The following is an 18,410-nucleotide window of genomic DNA, read 5'->3' as shown; positions in this document are numbered from 1 at the left end:
ACAGAAGAAAATGAGTAGGAAAAAAAAGGAACATAAGTTAACAAAATGAAACAAAAAATAAAGGAAATGAACAAAAAAATAAACAAAAAGTAATCACCACTGAAATAATATGTAAAAGGAGGAAAGAAAAAGATTCCTCTAGCTTAAAACCAACAAAAACAAAAAGTTTAACATCAAAAGTCCACGCAGTGTCAGACACAAGTTTAAATTAAAGAAAAAAAGATGCCAACATCCTAGTGAAATTTATCACCTGTTTAAAAAAAAAAAAAAAACAGTTAAGCTCTACCAGCTCTTAATCAAAGAGGAAGACAAAACCAAAATTCTAAATTATCAAGAAATTTACAAAAGTCTGAAAATTCCCTACAAAAAGGTATGGGATACAAAGAAAATTGATTCCAGGGGATTTAACAGTTTCAAATACTATTTTGCGCTTGTTAGTACAATCTGATTAAATAAAGGAAGCATTTGACACACAAGTTAACAATGATTTAAAGAAAAGTAATTGCAAAATTTGAAGATAAATAAAAAACACAAACAAGAGGAGAATTGGTAAAACCAAAAGCTACTTCTTTGAAAAGACAAAGCACAAAATTCTGTCAGATCTAAGAAAACAAAGTAAGAGATGTAGTTTGAAAAAGAGCTTGGTGAATAATCTCACTGAAAAATGCCAAGTGATGGTGAGGAGTGTTAGTGGGTAAGGCTTAAGGTAGTCCTTTCTCATGAGATTTGAGTCTTGCCTATTTCACAACTTTGTACAATACTGACGGGGTACTTTGAAAGCATTACACTGAGAAACAAGCAACCTAACACATCAATTTTTATTTGGTTAATTGTACACACTATACTGCTGTATTTGTTGACTTATTATCCTGTGATTTCAGGCTACTTAATAAATTAAAACAAAAATAAAGCCACTAGACATCAGTGAAGTTATGAATTCCAACATAACATTATATTTGAAGATAATTTCTAAAAGTCTTATATATTTTTCCCTAAGCGCCAGGAGCTGTGAAGTAAGTATAAATACGTAATAAAGAAGAATATTATTCCAAATTAGATTAGTCTTGTAAGTATATATGTTGAATAAAATTTATTCCACAAACCAAACCTTTTGTACAAGAATAATTTACGTGGTACTATAAAATATATGCAAGACATTTTAAGAATGTGAAAATATAATATGCCAATAAACTTGAAACAATCAAGGAAACGGATTATTTTCTACAAAGGATACCATAATGGACAAAAAATTGAAAAGCCACTGGAAAAGATGGGAAAGCTCACCAATCATAAATTTAGCACAATAAATTAGCATGGCCTTTATATTAAAATCTAATCAAGGATATTGCAAAAAAATAAAAAAACTACAAAATCATCTCCTTAAAAAATACAGATGCACAAATCTTGAAATATTACCAAATCAAATCTAAAAGTATAACTAAAAGAATAATGTACCAAAATCAAAGTTATTCCAAATTGGAAAGAGGTTCTCCATTTCAGGATGGGAGCATTATCGGCATTATTTATTCTGAATTAAGAGAAAATTCTAATGGTTATAGTAATAAATGTCAAAAATAGTAGTAAAATATAGAAGCCCTTCCTTATTAAAAACATTAAACAAACTGGAGGGTGGGGATAAGGGAGAAAATGTCCAACCTAGTGACAACTCTGTGGCAGAGGATTAGTTCTCTCAGTTCTGCTTAATTCTGTAACACAATCATTAAAATCCCTCCTCCTGATCTTACCTTTGGAACCAAAAGCAAAATCCCCAGAATTACTGGAAGCCAAGTCCGCAAATGACAGCCCTGTGCTACTTCCAAATCCAAATGAAATCGTTTTGCTTTCCACTGGCAAAAGGAAAAGAGCCATTTAACATTTCATTTAATATACATTAAATATCAAAGTTGTATTTAGGACTCAGCGACGATGGGGGCAGGACCTTCTAGACTACTGAGGAGTTTAGTTATCTTCTGGTTATTTCTCTGAAGAAAAACAACAAAACACAGCCAATTCTGAGCTACTTCTGTATTTTAAGTTTACAGGTACTATTCTCAATGAACACTATCCCAAAAGCATGCCAAATACCAGTTTTTGAAAATGAGATGAGATCTGTACTAAGATATAGAGGTAGACAGTTTCTACTTTATGTTGTCTTCTTATGATCTAAAACATTCAAAGGCAGAAATTTAGGAAACATCTTCATAAAGACTATTTTTTTCCTATTAAAAATGATACACTAATAAAAACTAAATGTCTTATTTATATTTTGTCACCGGGAGTTTTGAAGTCTTGTCTTAATTCTGCCAACATGCAACTAGCTGCACGCTCTCTTCAAGTCCTATGCCTTACTTTCCTCATCTGAAAACGTGATTTTAGGTCTGAAGTTACCTTCCCCTTTTAGCATATTAAGACTCTAAAGCACCTATAAATGTAGTATTTGTTACTTATTCAGGACTACTTTTGAAAAAATTGGGTAATACAGACAATGAACATATATAAGGCAATATAATTTTAAGATTCCTCCTCCAAGGAGCATTTAGAATGGGAAAAAAGGGAAAAGCGTATCAAATATTACTTACTATAACTGAGTATTTAATTTAATGGAGCTGATAAACAGAAGACAGTCAAGTACAGCTGACCCTTGAACAACCCACCACCCGTACAGTCAAAAATCCAAGTATAACTTTTGACTCCCCAAAAATTTAACTAATATAATAGTCTACTGTTGACCAGAAGTTAATTAATACATACATTGTGTAAGTATTACATATTGTATTCTTACAAAAAGTAAGCTAGAGAAAAGAAAATGTTATTAAGAAAATCGTTAAGAAAAAAATTCATTTATAGTATTTATTGGAAAAAAATCCATGTAGAAGTGGACCCACGCAGTTCAAACATGTTGTTCAAAGCTCAACTGCAGTATCATAAACATTTAACACCCCACTGTAATATTTCTACAATTACTTCATTTATGCTTAAAATAATTTTAATGTACTTGAGAGATAATGTAACTCAAACAATACAGCAGTCCCCCTGCAGAAAGAAGTTTTGCTTTCCATAGTTTCAGTTACCCACAGTCAACAATTGTCCAAAAATATTAAATGGAAAATTCTGGGAATAAACAATTCATAAATTTTAAATTGAGAGCTGTTCTGAGTAGGGTGATATAATCTCAAAACGTCCCACATGGGACATAAATCATCCCGCGGCGTATCCTTGCTGTATAGGGTACCTGCCCTTAGTCACTTAGTAGCCATCTCAGTTAACAGAGAGAGGGAAAGAAAGATCATGTAACTTTTATTACAGTATATTATTAAGTGTTCTATTTTATTATTATTCTTGTTAATCTCTTATTGTGCCTAATTTATAAATTTAACTTTATTATAGGCCTGTAGAGTTGGCCCCCTATATCCATAGGTTCTGCATCATCTGTGAATTCAACCAACCTCAGGTCGGAAATATTCAACAAAAAAATTTTATGTTGTTGCTGACATGTACTAAGTAGTTAGGCCTACAATGGTTCCCTCTGTACTGAACATTTACAGACTTTTTACCTTGTCATTATTCTCTAGACAATACAGTATAACAACTGTTTACATAGCATTTCATTGCATTAGGTATTATGAGTAACCTCAAGATGATTTAAAGTATACAAGAGGACGGCTTAGGTTGTATAGAAATGCTATGCCATTGTATATAAGGGACTTGAGTATCTGCAGAGTTTGGTATACGCGGGGGATACTGGAACCATTCCCCCACAGACACTCAGGGATGACTGCTTATCTAGGAAAAAGCATAGTATATATAGGGTTCAGTACTATCTGCAGTTTTAGACATCCACTAGGGGTCTTAAAATATATCCCCAATGAATAAGGGGAGACTACTGTATTCAAATGAAAATACTATCACGAAGAAAATTTCCATGTAAGCAAACTTGTCATTTATTCTCAGGTAGATATGTCAGAGTCACAATGCTTTGCATTCCCTAATAACTACAATTCTAACAATAAAAATACTTGTTTATTATCTGTTGACAAGGCAGTATGATTTTCTGATTATTACAAATATCTTATGCCCTTTTATAGTATATTTCAAAATTTGTTTTTCCGGGAAGTTTTTAGGATCTACATTTAAAAATCTGTCTTTTCAAACATACAGGTAGGTGCACCTTACGTTAATGTATGCCTAGGTTTTTGTAAACATGTATCAAATTTTACCTTGGCTTACAGAATCTGCATCATCTTCCTTTCTAGTAGACAAATCTACAGGTTTGTCCACAGTTCCAGAAGAAACAGGTGGTGAACTAATAGATTTGGTAATAAAATCAGATTCTTCAGATTTACATAATAATGGTACAGTCTCTTTAGTTTCATCTGTACACACACTGTCGGCTGTGGTAGTTATTTCCTCATTCTGGGATTTCTGCAAAGAGGAAGTAACAAATAACTGCCATTAAATACTACTGACAAAAAAGGGTCATATACCCTATTTTAAAAGAAATAGAGGATTTGGAATTCTCGACAACATTGAGTAGCGCACTTCACCTTTCTCCCATTTCACACTGCATCCTTTCTCTCCCAACACCTACAACTGAATTGAATTGAAACAGATGAAGCAAAAATAAGCAATCCCTGAAAGGTAGATAAAAGCAGGATTAAGAATCTCGAACCTTGAGGGATAATCTGGTTGTGAGAACCTTGTGGGAGTTTTTCTGCCCACCCCGCCCCCAAATCCCAACAGGTTGCTAGAGCAGCCCAGAAAACTGAAGCTGTCCATGGCACAGATGGAGAAAGTCCCAAGAAAAGCCAATTCTTTGGTCACAGGGTGGGAGATGTTATGAAATGATCCATGTGTTGAATGATGTAAGAAGACTTTAAAAAGGATATAACAAAGCTCCACAAGGTAAGAAAAAATATTCTTAAACAATTGGAAAGATATTATAGAGGTTCACAGCAAAAAAACCCTAAGTTATAAAAACAGAATCAAATGGGAATTTTACAACGGAAAAATAACAGAAATTAAAGTTTATAGCAGCAGAATACCTATTCCTCTCAAGTTCACATGGAACAGTTTTACCAAGAACGACCATATTCTGGGCCACAGAACACAACTCAACAAATTCAAAAGAATAGAAATCATACAAAGTATGATTGTGAAGAATAGAAATCATACAAAGTATGAACTCTCAGTTCACAATGGAATTAAACTAGAAATCATTGACAGAAATATAGCTGGGAGAAATCCCAAAATATTTCGAGATTAAACAGCACACTTCTAAATATACACGTATCAAACATCTCAAGAAAAATTAAAAATATTTTGAGCTTAATAAAAATTAAACTACAACTTCTCAAAATTTGTGGAATGCAAGCAATAGCAAGGAAGGGGGAATTTTGTGGTACTGAATGCACATATTAAAAAAGAAAGTCTAAAAATCAATAAACTTTCGCCTTAAAAAACTAGAGAAATAAGAACAAACCTAAAGCAAGAAAAAGAAAAGAAATAATGAAAAGTAGAGTAGAAAACAATAAAACAGGAAATTAAAAGAGAAAGAAAATCAAAAGCTCAGTCTTTGAAAAGGTCAATAAAACTCATAAACCTCTTGACAGGCTAAAAAAAACAACAAGAAAGAAGACACAAATTACAATTCTAAGAAATGCAAGAGGAGCCAGCAGTACTGATCCATTGAAATTGAAAGTGATAAATTTTAATGAACTTCATAACTTCATGAATAGCATTATGCCGGCAAATATGATAACAGATGATGAAATGAACCCACAAGAAGAAATATATAATCTAAACAGGCCTATATCTAGTAAAGAAAATGTATTATCAATTAAATCCTTCCAAAAGGCCCAGATGGTTTCAGTGGTGAATTCTATCGAACATTTAAGAAAGAAATAATACCAATTCCTAACAATGTCTTCTAGAAAATAGAAACAGGGGGAAGGAACACTGCCATAAAAGCACATGAAGCAAAAGCTGATAGGAAAATGGACAAATCCACAATTGTGTTTGGCAAAAGTTCTCTCAATAATCAATGGAACAAACACACAAAAAGTTAGCAATGATATATATTAGACTTGGAAAACACAGTAACAACTAATTTGATCTAATTAACATTTATAGAACACTCCACCCCAAAACAGCAGACTACATATTCTCAAATGTACAGTGGGCATTCACCAAGACATCACTCATTAAACCTTTAAAAACTGAAATTATTAAAAGTATGTTTACAGACAATAATGAAATTAAATCAGAAATCAATTACAGAATGATATCTGGAAAATCACCAAATATTTGGAAGCAATATACCACTACCTAATGCATGTCTCAAAAAGAATGTCTAAAGGAAAAATAAATACTTTGAATTGAATAAAAGTGAAAATACCACATATTAAAACTTTTGGCTAGAGCTAAACAGTTCTTAAGAGAGAAACTTACAGCATTAAGTATTTATATTAGAAGTGAAGAATTGTCTTAAACCAATAATTTAATCTTCTACTTTAAAAAAACCACAGAAAAGCAAAATAAACTAGAAATACTTTTCAATGTATTAAAGAATAAACTGTGGTACATATACACAATGTAATACTACTTAGTGATAGAAAGGAATAATCTATTACTACACAGGATAACTTGGGACAAATCTCAAGGGCATTATGTTGAGTGAAAAAAAGCTGTGAGCAAAGGTTACATACTGTATGATTCCATTTATATGTTAGTCTGGAAAAGGCAAAAATATAGAAACAGAAAACAGATCAGCATTTGCTAGAGTTTATGGTGGGGGAAGATTTGTTCTATATCCTGTCTGTGGTGGGGATTACAAGAATTCAGGCATGAGTAGGAACTCACAGAAAACACACACATACAATTACACACTACAAAAGCGAACTTCACTTATGTAAATAAAAATATTAATGCAAATGAAAAAGGTTATTTCTTAATGTATTTGAAGCACAAGGAAGAGATCATTCATTCTATGTTTGTGTCAAATGATTAGAGTATCATAGCAGTATTATTCACAATAGCCAAAAAGTGGAAACAACCCAAATGGCCATTAACAGATGAATGGATAAATAAAATGTGGTGTTATCCTACAATGGGATACTATTCGGCCATAAAAAAAAAAAGAAATACGGATATATGCTGCAATGTGGATATACCTTGAAAACATTAAGTAAAAGAAGCCATATACAAAAGGCCACCTATTAGTATGATCTATTTATATGAAATGTCTGGAATAAGCAAATCTATAGTGACAGAAAGTATACATCAGTGGTTATCTAGGGTTACAGGAGTTGAGTGCAAATGGGGAAGGGTGGTGACTACTAGAGGTAATAATGAAAACACATTCTAAAATTGAGTATGGTAATGGTTACACAATCATGTGAATATACTAAGAACCATTTTTAAATGCGTGAATTATATGGTATTTGAATTATATCACAATAAATGTTGCCCAAAAACTATAGGCTAGATTACTTGGGGAAGGATGTGTTTTAATTCAGCCCCTAACACACCCTCCCCTTAAGAGTTCTTCAGTGGAGAAGTCCATTTGCAAACAAACAAATCAATTTACTTCTGTTTTGTTCAATACTGTATCCCCAATCCTCAGCACAGTGCTAGCTCAGAGAAAATGCTGATAAATACTGCACACTGGCATTTTATGAAAGAGGTGCATATCTGAAGACCTTGCATAATCCAATTTAAGACTGAGTGTACAGCAGGAAGGATGCATTCTCAGAGGGTGTATGTAAGTCTACATCCACTATAGCATATTGTAGCTTAACAGTTTTTAGTTCTGTTTCATCTCTGTGTATCAAAGGGTGATTTCCTGCGAAATTACAATTCACTGTGGCATTTTTTTCAACCTTTAATTTGACTGATTACATATAACTTCTGTACCAAAGGTATTTTTGGACAGCCCCTAGTACTGGTACTGAATCAACATTATGATCATGTTAGAGGATGCAAGATTTTAAGTTATAAAAATGATAAATGTTTTAAAATAACACAATCACCTCAAATAAGGTATTTCAACATCTATAAACAACATGGCTCACAAAATACTGACAAATGATGCCAAGTCCTTGTGTACCAGCTAAAGTGGCACCATGAAGTGGAAATACAATAAACAACATGCAATTCAGTCTGCGCAGTGTTGAAATTATTTTTCAGTTTTAAAATAAGTACTTTTAAATAGATAAGTTTAATTATTTTTAAGTTTTGCATGTAAAAGGGCACATTTAAAATGCATGGTTTCAATTGCAAAATCCAAATTTATATTAATACTGTATTTGCTGAATGAATAAAGCCTCTAGTAGCCAGCAATTAAAGAAGACAAACAGAAATGGCATACTGTGTACTTCTAGAGAGCCAGGGAAACTGTTGATTTAAAATACTCTTTAGATTTAGCATAGAGAGGCCACTGATGGAAAAACTTCAAATAGGACTTCCACAAATCAACCTATTTATAAATGAGTTATATAGGTTATAAATGAGAAAGTGATATCATTACATTAGCGGATGGCCATTAACTACATGTGCACTGATGACTAAGTTTAAATCCACTGAATAGCTGGCACATCCTAAGTGACAGCTGGAGAAAGCAGGCCAGCTAGATTCCTCGGTCACACAGACCATGAAGAGCAGTAAATTTCTTACAGACTCTGACCATGTGTTGGACCCCATCTCTCTCTAGTCACATATGCTTTAAACAAACCACTGCATTCATAACTAACTCCAGGACTCTTTCATTTCAACCACCTTTCCAACAATAAAACAAAACAGTATTACTTGAGAGAACAATAAATCATTCTGAATACATGTCAATATTAGATTGTAAAAATTACTAAACAGAAACCTTGTCTTCCAGTTTCTGTGGAATACAAAATAAGACACCCATGTGCTGGAGTGACATCAGAAGCATGGCAGCATGAGAGAGGCTCTTGAGCTCTCCCCCTGAAGTTACAAGTTGAACAGCTATTAATTCCTTGCGCCAACACACAAACACGTCTGAGATCCAAGCATTAAAACATCTGAAGGGGGGCAAATGGGAGGAGTGAAGGGAGAAGAGCCGAGAGGGTGCCACAGCCGCAGCCAGCCCGCAGGCCGGAGCTCACGGGTCTCGGGAGAGGGGAGGAATCAGGCTGCAGGGGCGGGTCTCTACAGCCCCAAGCGTTCCAGCCTGAGTGATCAGAATCCAGTGATTGGCGAATCAACCTATCAACTGAATAATAAGTGCGAATACAGAAGTACACAGCTGTGTTCTAGCAGCCCCCGTTGCCAGACAGAAAACAAAGCCAAAGAGCCCGGCCGCCTTCCCTCACCCTCCCAGAGCTAGCAGGCTGCCCCAGGAGAAACTGCAGCAGTGAGTGTCAGGTTATAGAGCAGAATATCTACAGCCCTGAGAACTGGAGAAAGAGACGCAGACCTGGGCTAATCCCAGTGACGAGGGTGGATACAGAGGTGAGGCAGCTGAGGTCTAGCAGTCACCATTACTGGAGGAGAACAAAGCTACAAACACACCAGAGGCCTCTCACAGCCCACCCTGCCCCCACCCTTCCTGGTTGATCCCAGAAGGCACCGGGGACACCTCAGGCAGTGCAACACTGCATCTCGCTGCTGGAACAGCACCCGAATTTCAGGGCTCGGAACCCCATCACCCACCGCATTCTCCCAGAGGGGTGGTGACATGAGGCTGAGGTGACCTGGTCACAGAGGAAAGGCCCACCGACTCAGGGAATACAAGGTATTTTCCACTACCCAGCAGAGATCCAAGAAGCCAAGGCTGCACAATAGAAAATAAAACACTTGTACATCTGCAGTACCTACTGCAAAACAAAAACCTCTTTTCATCAACCTGGTAAAGAAGTATCACTTAAAAAGAGGTATTATTAAAAAATACAAGAGGTATTATTTTTAAAAAAAAATGCATTCCCATAAATGCCTAGGAAGAGAAATAATCCACCAAATACCACAAACAACCAAGGTAACAAGGCAGCTCAGAAAGAAAATGAAAAATCTCCAGAAAATAAACTTACAGACATAGAAATATTGACTGAAACGACAGTATTCAAGATTGTATTTCTAAAAAAAAATTCAACAACATCCAAGAAAACTCAGATGGGTAGTTTAATGACCTCAGAAATAAAATCAACAAACAAAAGGAATACTTTACCAAAGAAATCAAAACTTTAGAAAAGAAAGAATTAGAAATTCTGGAGCTGAAGACCTCAATAGAAGGTATGAAGAATGAAATAGCAAGCTTAGGAAATAGAGCACACCAGATGGAAGAATGAATTAGTGAAACCAAAGACAGAAATCTGGAAATGACATAGATGGAAAAAGAGAGACTTAAGAGTAAAAAAAAAAGGTCAAAGAACTCTGCAAGAACCATATGAGTCCATCAGAAAGAACAATGTAAGAATCATAGGTATACCAGAATAAGAGAGGGAGAAGGCCTATTCAAACAAATAATCAATGAGAACTTTCCAAACCTATGGAAAGAACTAGATCTTCAAATCCATGAAATAAACAAAACACCTAACTATCTCAATCCAAAGAGGCCTTCTCCAAGGCACATTATATTAAAACTGTTAAAAATTAATGATAAAAAAAGAATTCTCAAGGCAGCCAGGAAAAAGAAGATAGTAACCTATAAAGAAAATCCCATTAGATTATCATTGGATTTTTCAGCAGAAACTCTACAAGCTAGGGGGGAGTAGAATCAAATATTCAAACTATTGAAAGTGAGAAATTACCAGCCAAGAATAATATATCCAGCAGTTATCCTTTAGATATGAAGGAGAAATAAAGACTTTTCCAGACATAGAGAAGCTGAGGTCTGCATTACAGGAAATACTGAAGGGGGTTATTCTATCTGAAACAAAGACAAAACTACAAGATGACTAACAGAAGCAGGAAACTGGAACCCTTACTCAGAATAAGGTACTATACACCTAAATATAACATAAAGAATAAAAGAGGTAAAAACAAAAAAAGAATAGCAACTCGGAAATGAACTCACAGAATAAACAGGAATAATTTGGGACCAACAAAAACACAAAAGGGGAGGGGGCAAAGGTTTGAATTTGCAAGGGGGAACAGAGATAAGATGCATGTAGGAGAAAAGGGACTACTGTATATATGAAGCTTTCTTTTCAATAACTTAAATGTTAACCACTCAAAAGAAAAGAAAAAAAAATCCAGAACTGAGACACATAATACAGAAAAAGAGAAAACAGAGGGAAAAATCATAGAGTACCACCAAACTGAAATTACAGACCGAAATGTGAGGGAAAAGAAACAATGGAGACACAGAGCTACCAGAAAACAGAAGATAAAATGGCTACCAGAAGTTCTCATATATCAATAATCATCCTAAATGTAAATGGACTGAACTCACCAATAAAAAGGTACAGAGTAGTAGACTGGATCAAAACAACAAAATCCAACCATATACTGCCTTCAAGAGACACATCTCAGCTGCAAGGACAAATATACACTCAAAGTGAAAGAGTGGAAAATGATACTCCAAGCAAATGGCATGCAGAGAAAAGCAGGTATTTCCATACTTGTATCTTTGTATCTGATGAAACAGACTTCAAGATAAAAAAGGTAATGAGACAAAGATGGACATTGCATAATGATAAAGGGGACAATACATCAGAAGATATAACACTTGTCAATATATGCGCCCCATCAGACAGCACCAAAATATATAAAGCCAACTACTAACAGAACTAAAGGGAGAAACTGACAAAAACATAATTATAGTAGGGGACCTAAATATGCCATTGACAGCTATGAATAAATCATAAAACAGAAAACCAAAAAGGAAATATCAGCCTTAAATGACACATTAGACCAAATGGACGTAACTGACATTTACAGAACCTTTCATCCTAGAACATGAGACTATACATTCTCTTTTAGTACACATAGAACATTCTCAAGGATAGACCATATGTTGAGACACAAAACTAGCCTCAGCAAATATAAGACTGAAATGATAACCCAGCATATTCTCCAACCACAGCGCTTCGAGATTGGAAATCAACTACAAAAAGTGGGAAAAACCACAAATATGTGGAGATTAAACAGCATGCTACTAGAAAATGACTCGGTCAAATGAAGAAATAAAAGGAGAGATCAAAGGAAACACAGAAATAAATGAGAATAAAATTTTTCGTATCAAAATAATTGGGATGCGACAAAAGCAGTATTAAGAGGGAAATTAATCTCAGTACAGGCTATCTCAAGAAATAAGAAAAATCCCAAATAAACAACATAACATTACAGCTTAAAGACTAGAAAAAAAAGAATTAATCCAAGTCATCAGAAGAAATAAAAGTTAGAGCAGAATTAAATGAAATAGAGACCAAAAAGACAATAGAAAAAAATTAATGCAACAAAGAGCTTGTTCTTTACAAAAAATAATAAAATTGACAAAGCCCTGGCTAGACTCACTAAAGAAAAAAGAGAAAAGACACAAAAAAGAAACGGAAGAGAAGTTATGACGGAGACCACAACAAGGGATCATACAAGAATACTACAAAGGACTATATGTCACCAAAATTCAATAACCAAGAAGAAATGGACATATTTTTAAAAACATACAACTTTCCTAGACTGAATGATAAAGAACTGGAAACTCTAAATAGACCGACCGATCAACAGTAAGGAAATTGAAATGGTCTTCCAAAAGCCACCCAAAAGTAAAAGTCCAGGACCAGATGGCTTCACCAAACACTCAAAGGTGATTTAATACTTGCTCGTCTCAGACTCTTCCAAAAAACTGAAAATGCTTCCTACCTCATTTTTTAAGGCCAACATTATCTTGATACCAAAACCTGGTAAAGATAACACCAAAAAAAGAAAACTATACACCAATATCTTTGATGAACACTGATGCAAAAATCCTAAACAAAATACTAGTAAATCGAATACAAGAATAAATGAAAAAGATTGTATCATGATCAAGTGGGGTTCATCCCAGGGGCACAAGGATGGTTCAACATATGCAAATCAATTAATGTAATACACCACATAATCAAAGGATAAAAATCATATGATCATATGAATAGATGCAGAAAAAGCAGCTGACAAACTACAACATCTACATATGATGAAAACACTTAATAAAATAAATATAGAAGAAAAGTACCTCAACATAATAAAGATATATATGAAAACCCTCAGCTAATATCATACTCAATGGTGAAAACTGTTCCCTCTAAGATCAAGAACAAGACAAGAAGGGGTGGCCGGTTAGCTCAGTTGGTTAGAGCGTGATGCTCGTAACACCTGGGTTGCCAGTTTGATCTCCGCATGGGCCAGTGTGAGCTGCGCCCTCCACAACTAGACTGAAACAACTACTTGACTTGGAGTTGATGGGTCCTGGAAAAACACGCTTAAAATAAATTAAAGTTTAAAAAAGAAACAAGACAAAGATGCCCACTCTCACCACGTCACCACTGTTATTCAACATAGTATTAGTAGTCATAGCCAGAGAAATCAGGCAAGAGAAAGAAATAAAAGGCATCCAAACTGGGAATGAAGAAGTAAAAATGTCTCTTTTTGCAGATGACATGCTTCTTTATACAGAAAACCCTACAGAAAATAGACTCCACCAAAAGGCTATTATAAACAATAAACAAATACAGTAAAGTTGCAGGATACAAAATCGATATACGAAAATCCATTGTGTTCCTATATATTAACAATGAAATTTCAGAAAAAGAAATGGAAAAAAAAAACTACATTTGCAATTGCAACAAACAGAATACAATATCTAGGAATAAACGTAACAAAGGATATGCACTAAAAACTACAAGAAATTATTGAAAGAAATTGCAGAAGACACAGAGAAATGGAAAGTATTCTCTGTTCACAGATTGGAAGAATCAACATGGTTAAAATGGCCATATTACCCAAAGCAATATACAGATTTAATGCAATCCCCATAAAAAACCTAATGGCACTTTTTAAAAATATAGAAAAAATCATCAGATATGTATGGAATCACAAAAAACCCTGAATAGCCAGAGCAATCGTTAAGAAAAAGGAACAAGGCTGGAGGTATCACACTCCCTGACTTCAAATTATACTACAAAGCCACAATAATCAAAACAATATGGTATTGGCAGAAAAACAGACATACAGACCAATGGAACAGAATTAAGAACCCAGAAATAAACCCACATATATATATATGGGCTGATAATCTTCAACAAAGGAGCCAAAAACATACAGTGGAGAAAAGCAAGACTCTTCAATAAATGGTGCTAGAAAAATTGGAAAGCCATCTGCAAAAGAATAAAACTAGACTGCTGTCACCACACACCAATATTAACTCAAAATGGATTTAATACTTAAACACAAACCTGAAACAATAAATAGAAGAAAACACAGGTACTAAACTTACGGATCTTGGTCTTAGAAAGGATTTTATGAATTTGACCTCAAAGCCAACAGAAGTAAAAGCAAAAATAAATCAATGGAACTCTTATCAAATTAAAAAGCTTCTGCATAGCAAAAGAAACTGTCAACAAAACAAAGAGGTAACCAACCGAATGGGAGAAGATATTTGCAAACAACACTTCCAATAAGGGGCTAATAGACAAACAAACGGCTGACAGGTACGTGAAAAGATGCTCAGCTTCACTAGCTATTAGGCGAATGCAAATCAAAACCACAATAAGATACCACCTCACACCTGTCAGAATAGCTATTATCAACAGGACAAGTTAACAACAAGTGCTGGAGAGGTTGTGGGGGAAAAGGAACCCTCACACACTGCTGGCAGGAATATAAATTGGTACAACCACTATGGACAACAGTATGGAGGTTCCTCAAAAAGTTAAGAATAGAATTATCATGTGACCCAGCAATCCCTCCTTCTGGATATCTACCCCCAAAATTTGAAAACATTTTTCTGTAAAGATAATACGTACCCCTGTGTTCAGTGCAGTATTACTCATGGTAGCCAAGACATGGACACAACTGATGGGTCCTTCGATAGATGATTGGATAAAGAAGATGTGGTATATACGTGTGTGTATATATATATACACATATATACACACACACACATACATACATACATACATACAATAGAATATTACACTCAGCCGTGAGAAAAGATGAAATACTGCCATTTGCAATAATGTGGGTAGGTCTTCAGATTATTATGCCAAGTGAAATAAATCAGACAGAAAAAGTTGAGAAACCGTATGATTTCATTAATATGTGAAATATAAAACTGAAAATAACAAACGAACAAGACAACAACTCACAGACAAAGACAACAGTTTAGTGGTTACCAGAGGGAAAAGGATTTGGAAAAGGAGAGGAAGGATAAAGAGCGTCCAATATATGACGACAGAAGGAGATCTGACTTTGGGTGATGAACACACAATGCAACATACAGATGATGTACTATTATAGAATTGTACACTTGAAACCTGTATAATTTTATTCACTAATGCCACCCCAATAAATTTAATTTAAAAAAAGACACTAAGGTGTTGATAGGTATTAAAATAATCACATCAGAGCTAAGAAAGTAATCAAATTATGAAATTATTGACAAAGCAAGGTATAAGGGAACTAGGTTTCAAATGCTGCTATTTCCTGTGCATTCTGCCCCCCCTAGAATAACCTTAACTCGCATGAAAAAGGAACCACTTAATACTGTTGGTATTGTGGCAGATGTTCTTAGAGACATCTGCACAGTCCATGCTATCCTTACTCCCAAACCCCAACACACGCACAGGGATGAACCTTCATAGTCCTCTATGGAGAACAAAATTCCTCCTTCTCTGGACATTGATAATTGGTAGATCCCTAATCCTAGTTGAAACCCATTATTACCATTTGGCACGAACATTCTAGTTTACTGCGTTAACAAAGCCACCTGACTCAGAAGGAAAACAATGGAGATGTCCTTACTTGAGCTTCCTTAACTTTTTGAAGCTCTGACTGGAAGTCTTCCCCATTTCCGGTGTCCTCGTCAGTATCACTGCAGACTCCACAGAAAAACGTAGGTGGAAGTTTTAATGTATCCGCTTTTGCCTTCTCTTCCACTGTTGGTTTCTTTTCCCAAACAATAACACATTCTTTCTCATTTTCTGAAAATCCCATACAACATAAGCAAAAGAAAGTTAAGATAAAAGTAGATGAAGCCCAACTATTCTACAACAATGGTCCTCAATGTAATCTACAGATCACAGACCCAGGTGATGAGAACTCCGAGTATGAGTGCCAATGAAGATCAAGGACCACCAGGAACAATGTTTTCCATATTATCTTTAAGTATTTTAAATCACCACAGGCATATTGTAGTAACTACATATTGTAGATACATAAGTAACACAGAAATTATCAGATTAGGAGATTCCTTTTAAATAAATAGTTTAAAAAGAAAACATTATAATTAGTAATTTTAACTTAACATACCTGTTAGATTTTTTTCTAATGGTCTACATTTTTCTGAGTCATCCAGATACAGTTTTCCATTAAGTTTCTTGACAGCTGTTTCAAAATCTTCATCTTAAAGTGTAACAGATTTTATTAAATAAAAAATTTCTAATAAATTTCAGTTTTCCTAGCCAAAAACCTAGAACTTATCTCCAACTTCTCACTTTTCCTTACTCCCCACATCCAAATAGCACCCAATTTTGCCAATTCTATATCCTTAATGCCTCTTCTACTGTTACAACTCACACTGACGCTCTCTCGTTTGAGCTGCTCTGTTATCATTTTAGCTCATCTTCCTATCTCCATGTCCCACTACCCAATCCTGCATACCACTACCCACTGAAACTTTCCTGAGCACATAGCTCTCCTACTTAAAAACTCTGATATGGCACACAAAGTTTTCCATAATCAAACCTGTCTGCCTCGTCGTTCTCCCATTCATCTAGGACTCCAAGGAAATTACAACTGTTTTCAAATCCCTCAAAATGCTTGCCCTGCTCATGGTAGCCATCCAAAAAATGCTCAATAAATGAATGCAGTTCTTTAGTTCTTTTAATCATTACATCCACTAACTATTTATACATACATTAGGATAAACATCTATCTACCTGCAAGAACAGCAGGAATGAGTTTTAAGAGCAGGCTTAATATCATTTCACCCCAATTATTAAGATTAGCATAAACAGAAAGCTTTCAAAATAACAAAAGATTTACCATCGTCGTCTTCTTCGCTAACGTAATCTGGTCTATTCTTATAACAGAAGAAAGTTGGAGGAAGTTTAAGTTTGCTTGCAAGAGCTTTTTGCTCAGGGGTTGGGGTTAGCTCATATACAATGAGAACATCGTCATCTGAGGAAGAATCTTCAGGTTTTTTCTTTTCTTTTGCTATAACACAAGTCAAAAAAATTGATAAAGACAAGATGTTAAAAAGGTATTAATATCAATATTCTAACTGAAAACAAAAACCATAAAACTTATCTTTAGGTTAAAATGGCATACTGATAAAAACACATACTTTGATGTGGACAGAACTCTATAACAATAATGAATTAGAATTAGTAGCCTGACTTAATGTTCTATCAAAAACCCTAAGTGAAAACAGAATCTATTTAAAACCAAAACAATCCTGCTTTTCCTTACTGATCATTGAAAAAATTATTATTAATAGACATAATTTTAAAAGGTATTTTAAAAGTACTGCCATGACCATATTTGACATACTAAACAATAGTTTAGCAAAATATCCATGCAGTTGTAACTGAAAAAAATTAAACCATAAGTAAAAGTTAGTGTAAATATGTATAATGCAAAGCCAAACTTGGTTAGTTTCCAAAAGAAAAGTTAACAATTTCCAAGGATGGCAGGTGACTAGAGTTACATACAGTTTTGCATGTTTCCAAACATAATAGATGAAATTAAATAAAAACTGTTATCTTGTAGGTAAGTGATACTATAAGAATTTAAGACAATTTCTATAGCTGAAAAACCAATAAGGACAACAACAAAAAAATGGAGAGAAAAGGAACTCTCCATACATTCTGCTTTGGTCTATTAAAAAAAGAATTTCTAGCTAGAGGAATTGATAAACTAAGCAATTTATGAAGCATACTATGTACCAACTGGCGCAGTCCAATATGGTAGCCTCGCCACATGTGCCTATTAAGCACTTAAAATGTGGCTAATCCGAACTGAGAGGTGCTACAGATATAAAAATAAACAATGGATTTTGAGGACTTGGTACCAAAAAGAAGAAGAATATAAAATATCTCGTATTTTTTACAGTGATTAGAAATCACAATGGTACTGTGGGTTAAACTGAATTATTAAAGTTAATTTCATCTTTTTCTCTTTTTTCATCTGTTTCTTTTCATTTTTTAATACGGCTACAAGAAAATTTTAAATTACACACACAGGTGACATTT

General features: G+C 34.5%; 1 protein-coding gene across 1 annotated transcript in view; it reads right to left on the bottom strand.

Annotated features, from left to right (window-relative positions):
- The window catches only part of LOC117033443 (E3 SUMO-protein ligase RanBP2), a 63,716-nt gene that overhangs the window by 4,774 nt on the left and 40,532 nt on the right, over positions 1-18,410 (bottom strand). Inside the window, 5 exon segments of the mRNA XM_033125615.1 lie at positions 1,746-1,847; positions 4,218-4,422; positions 15,961-16,139; positions 16,468-16,560; positions 17,203-17,373. Of these exon segments, the coding sequence (XP_032981506.1) occupies positions 1,746-1,847; positions 4,218-4,422; positions 15,961-16,139; positions 16,468-16,560; positions 17,203-17,373 (750 nt within the window).

The sequence above is a fragment of the Rhinolophus ferrumequinum genome, chromosome 13 (assembly GCF_004115265.2).
Source record: "Rhinolophus ferrumequinum isolate MPI-CBG mRhiFer1 chromosome 13, mRhiFer1_v1.p, whole genome shotgun sequence".
Lineage (NCBI taxonomy): Eukaryota > Metazoa > Chordata > Mammalia > Chiroptera > Rhinolophidae > Rhinolophus > Rhinolophus ferrumequinum.
The sequence above is the reverse complement of the archived record's forward strand: the minus strand, read 5'-3'. Positions and strand labels throughout refer to the sequence as shown.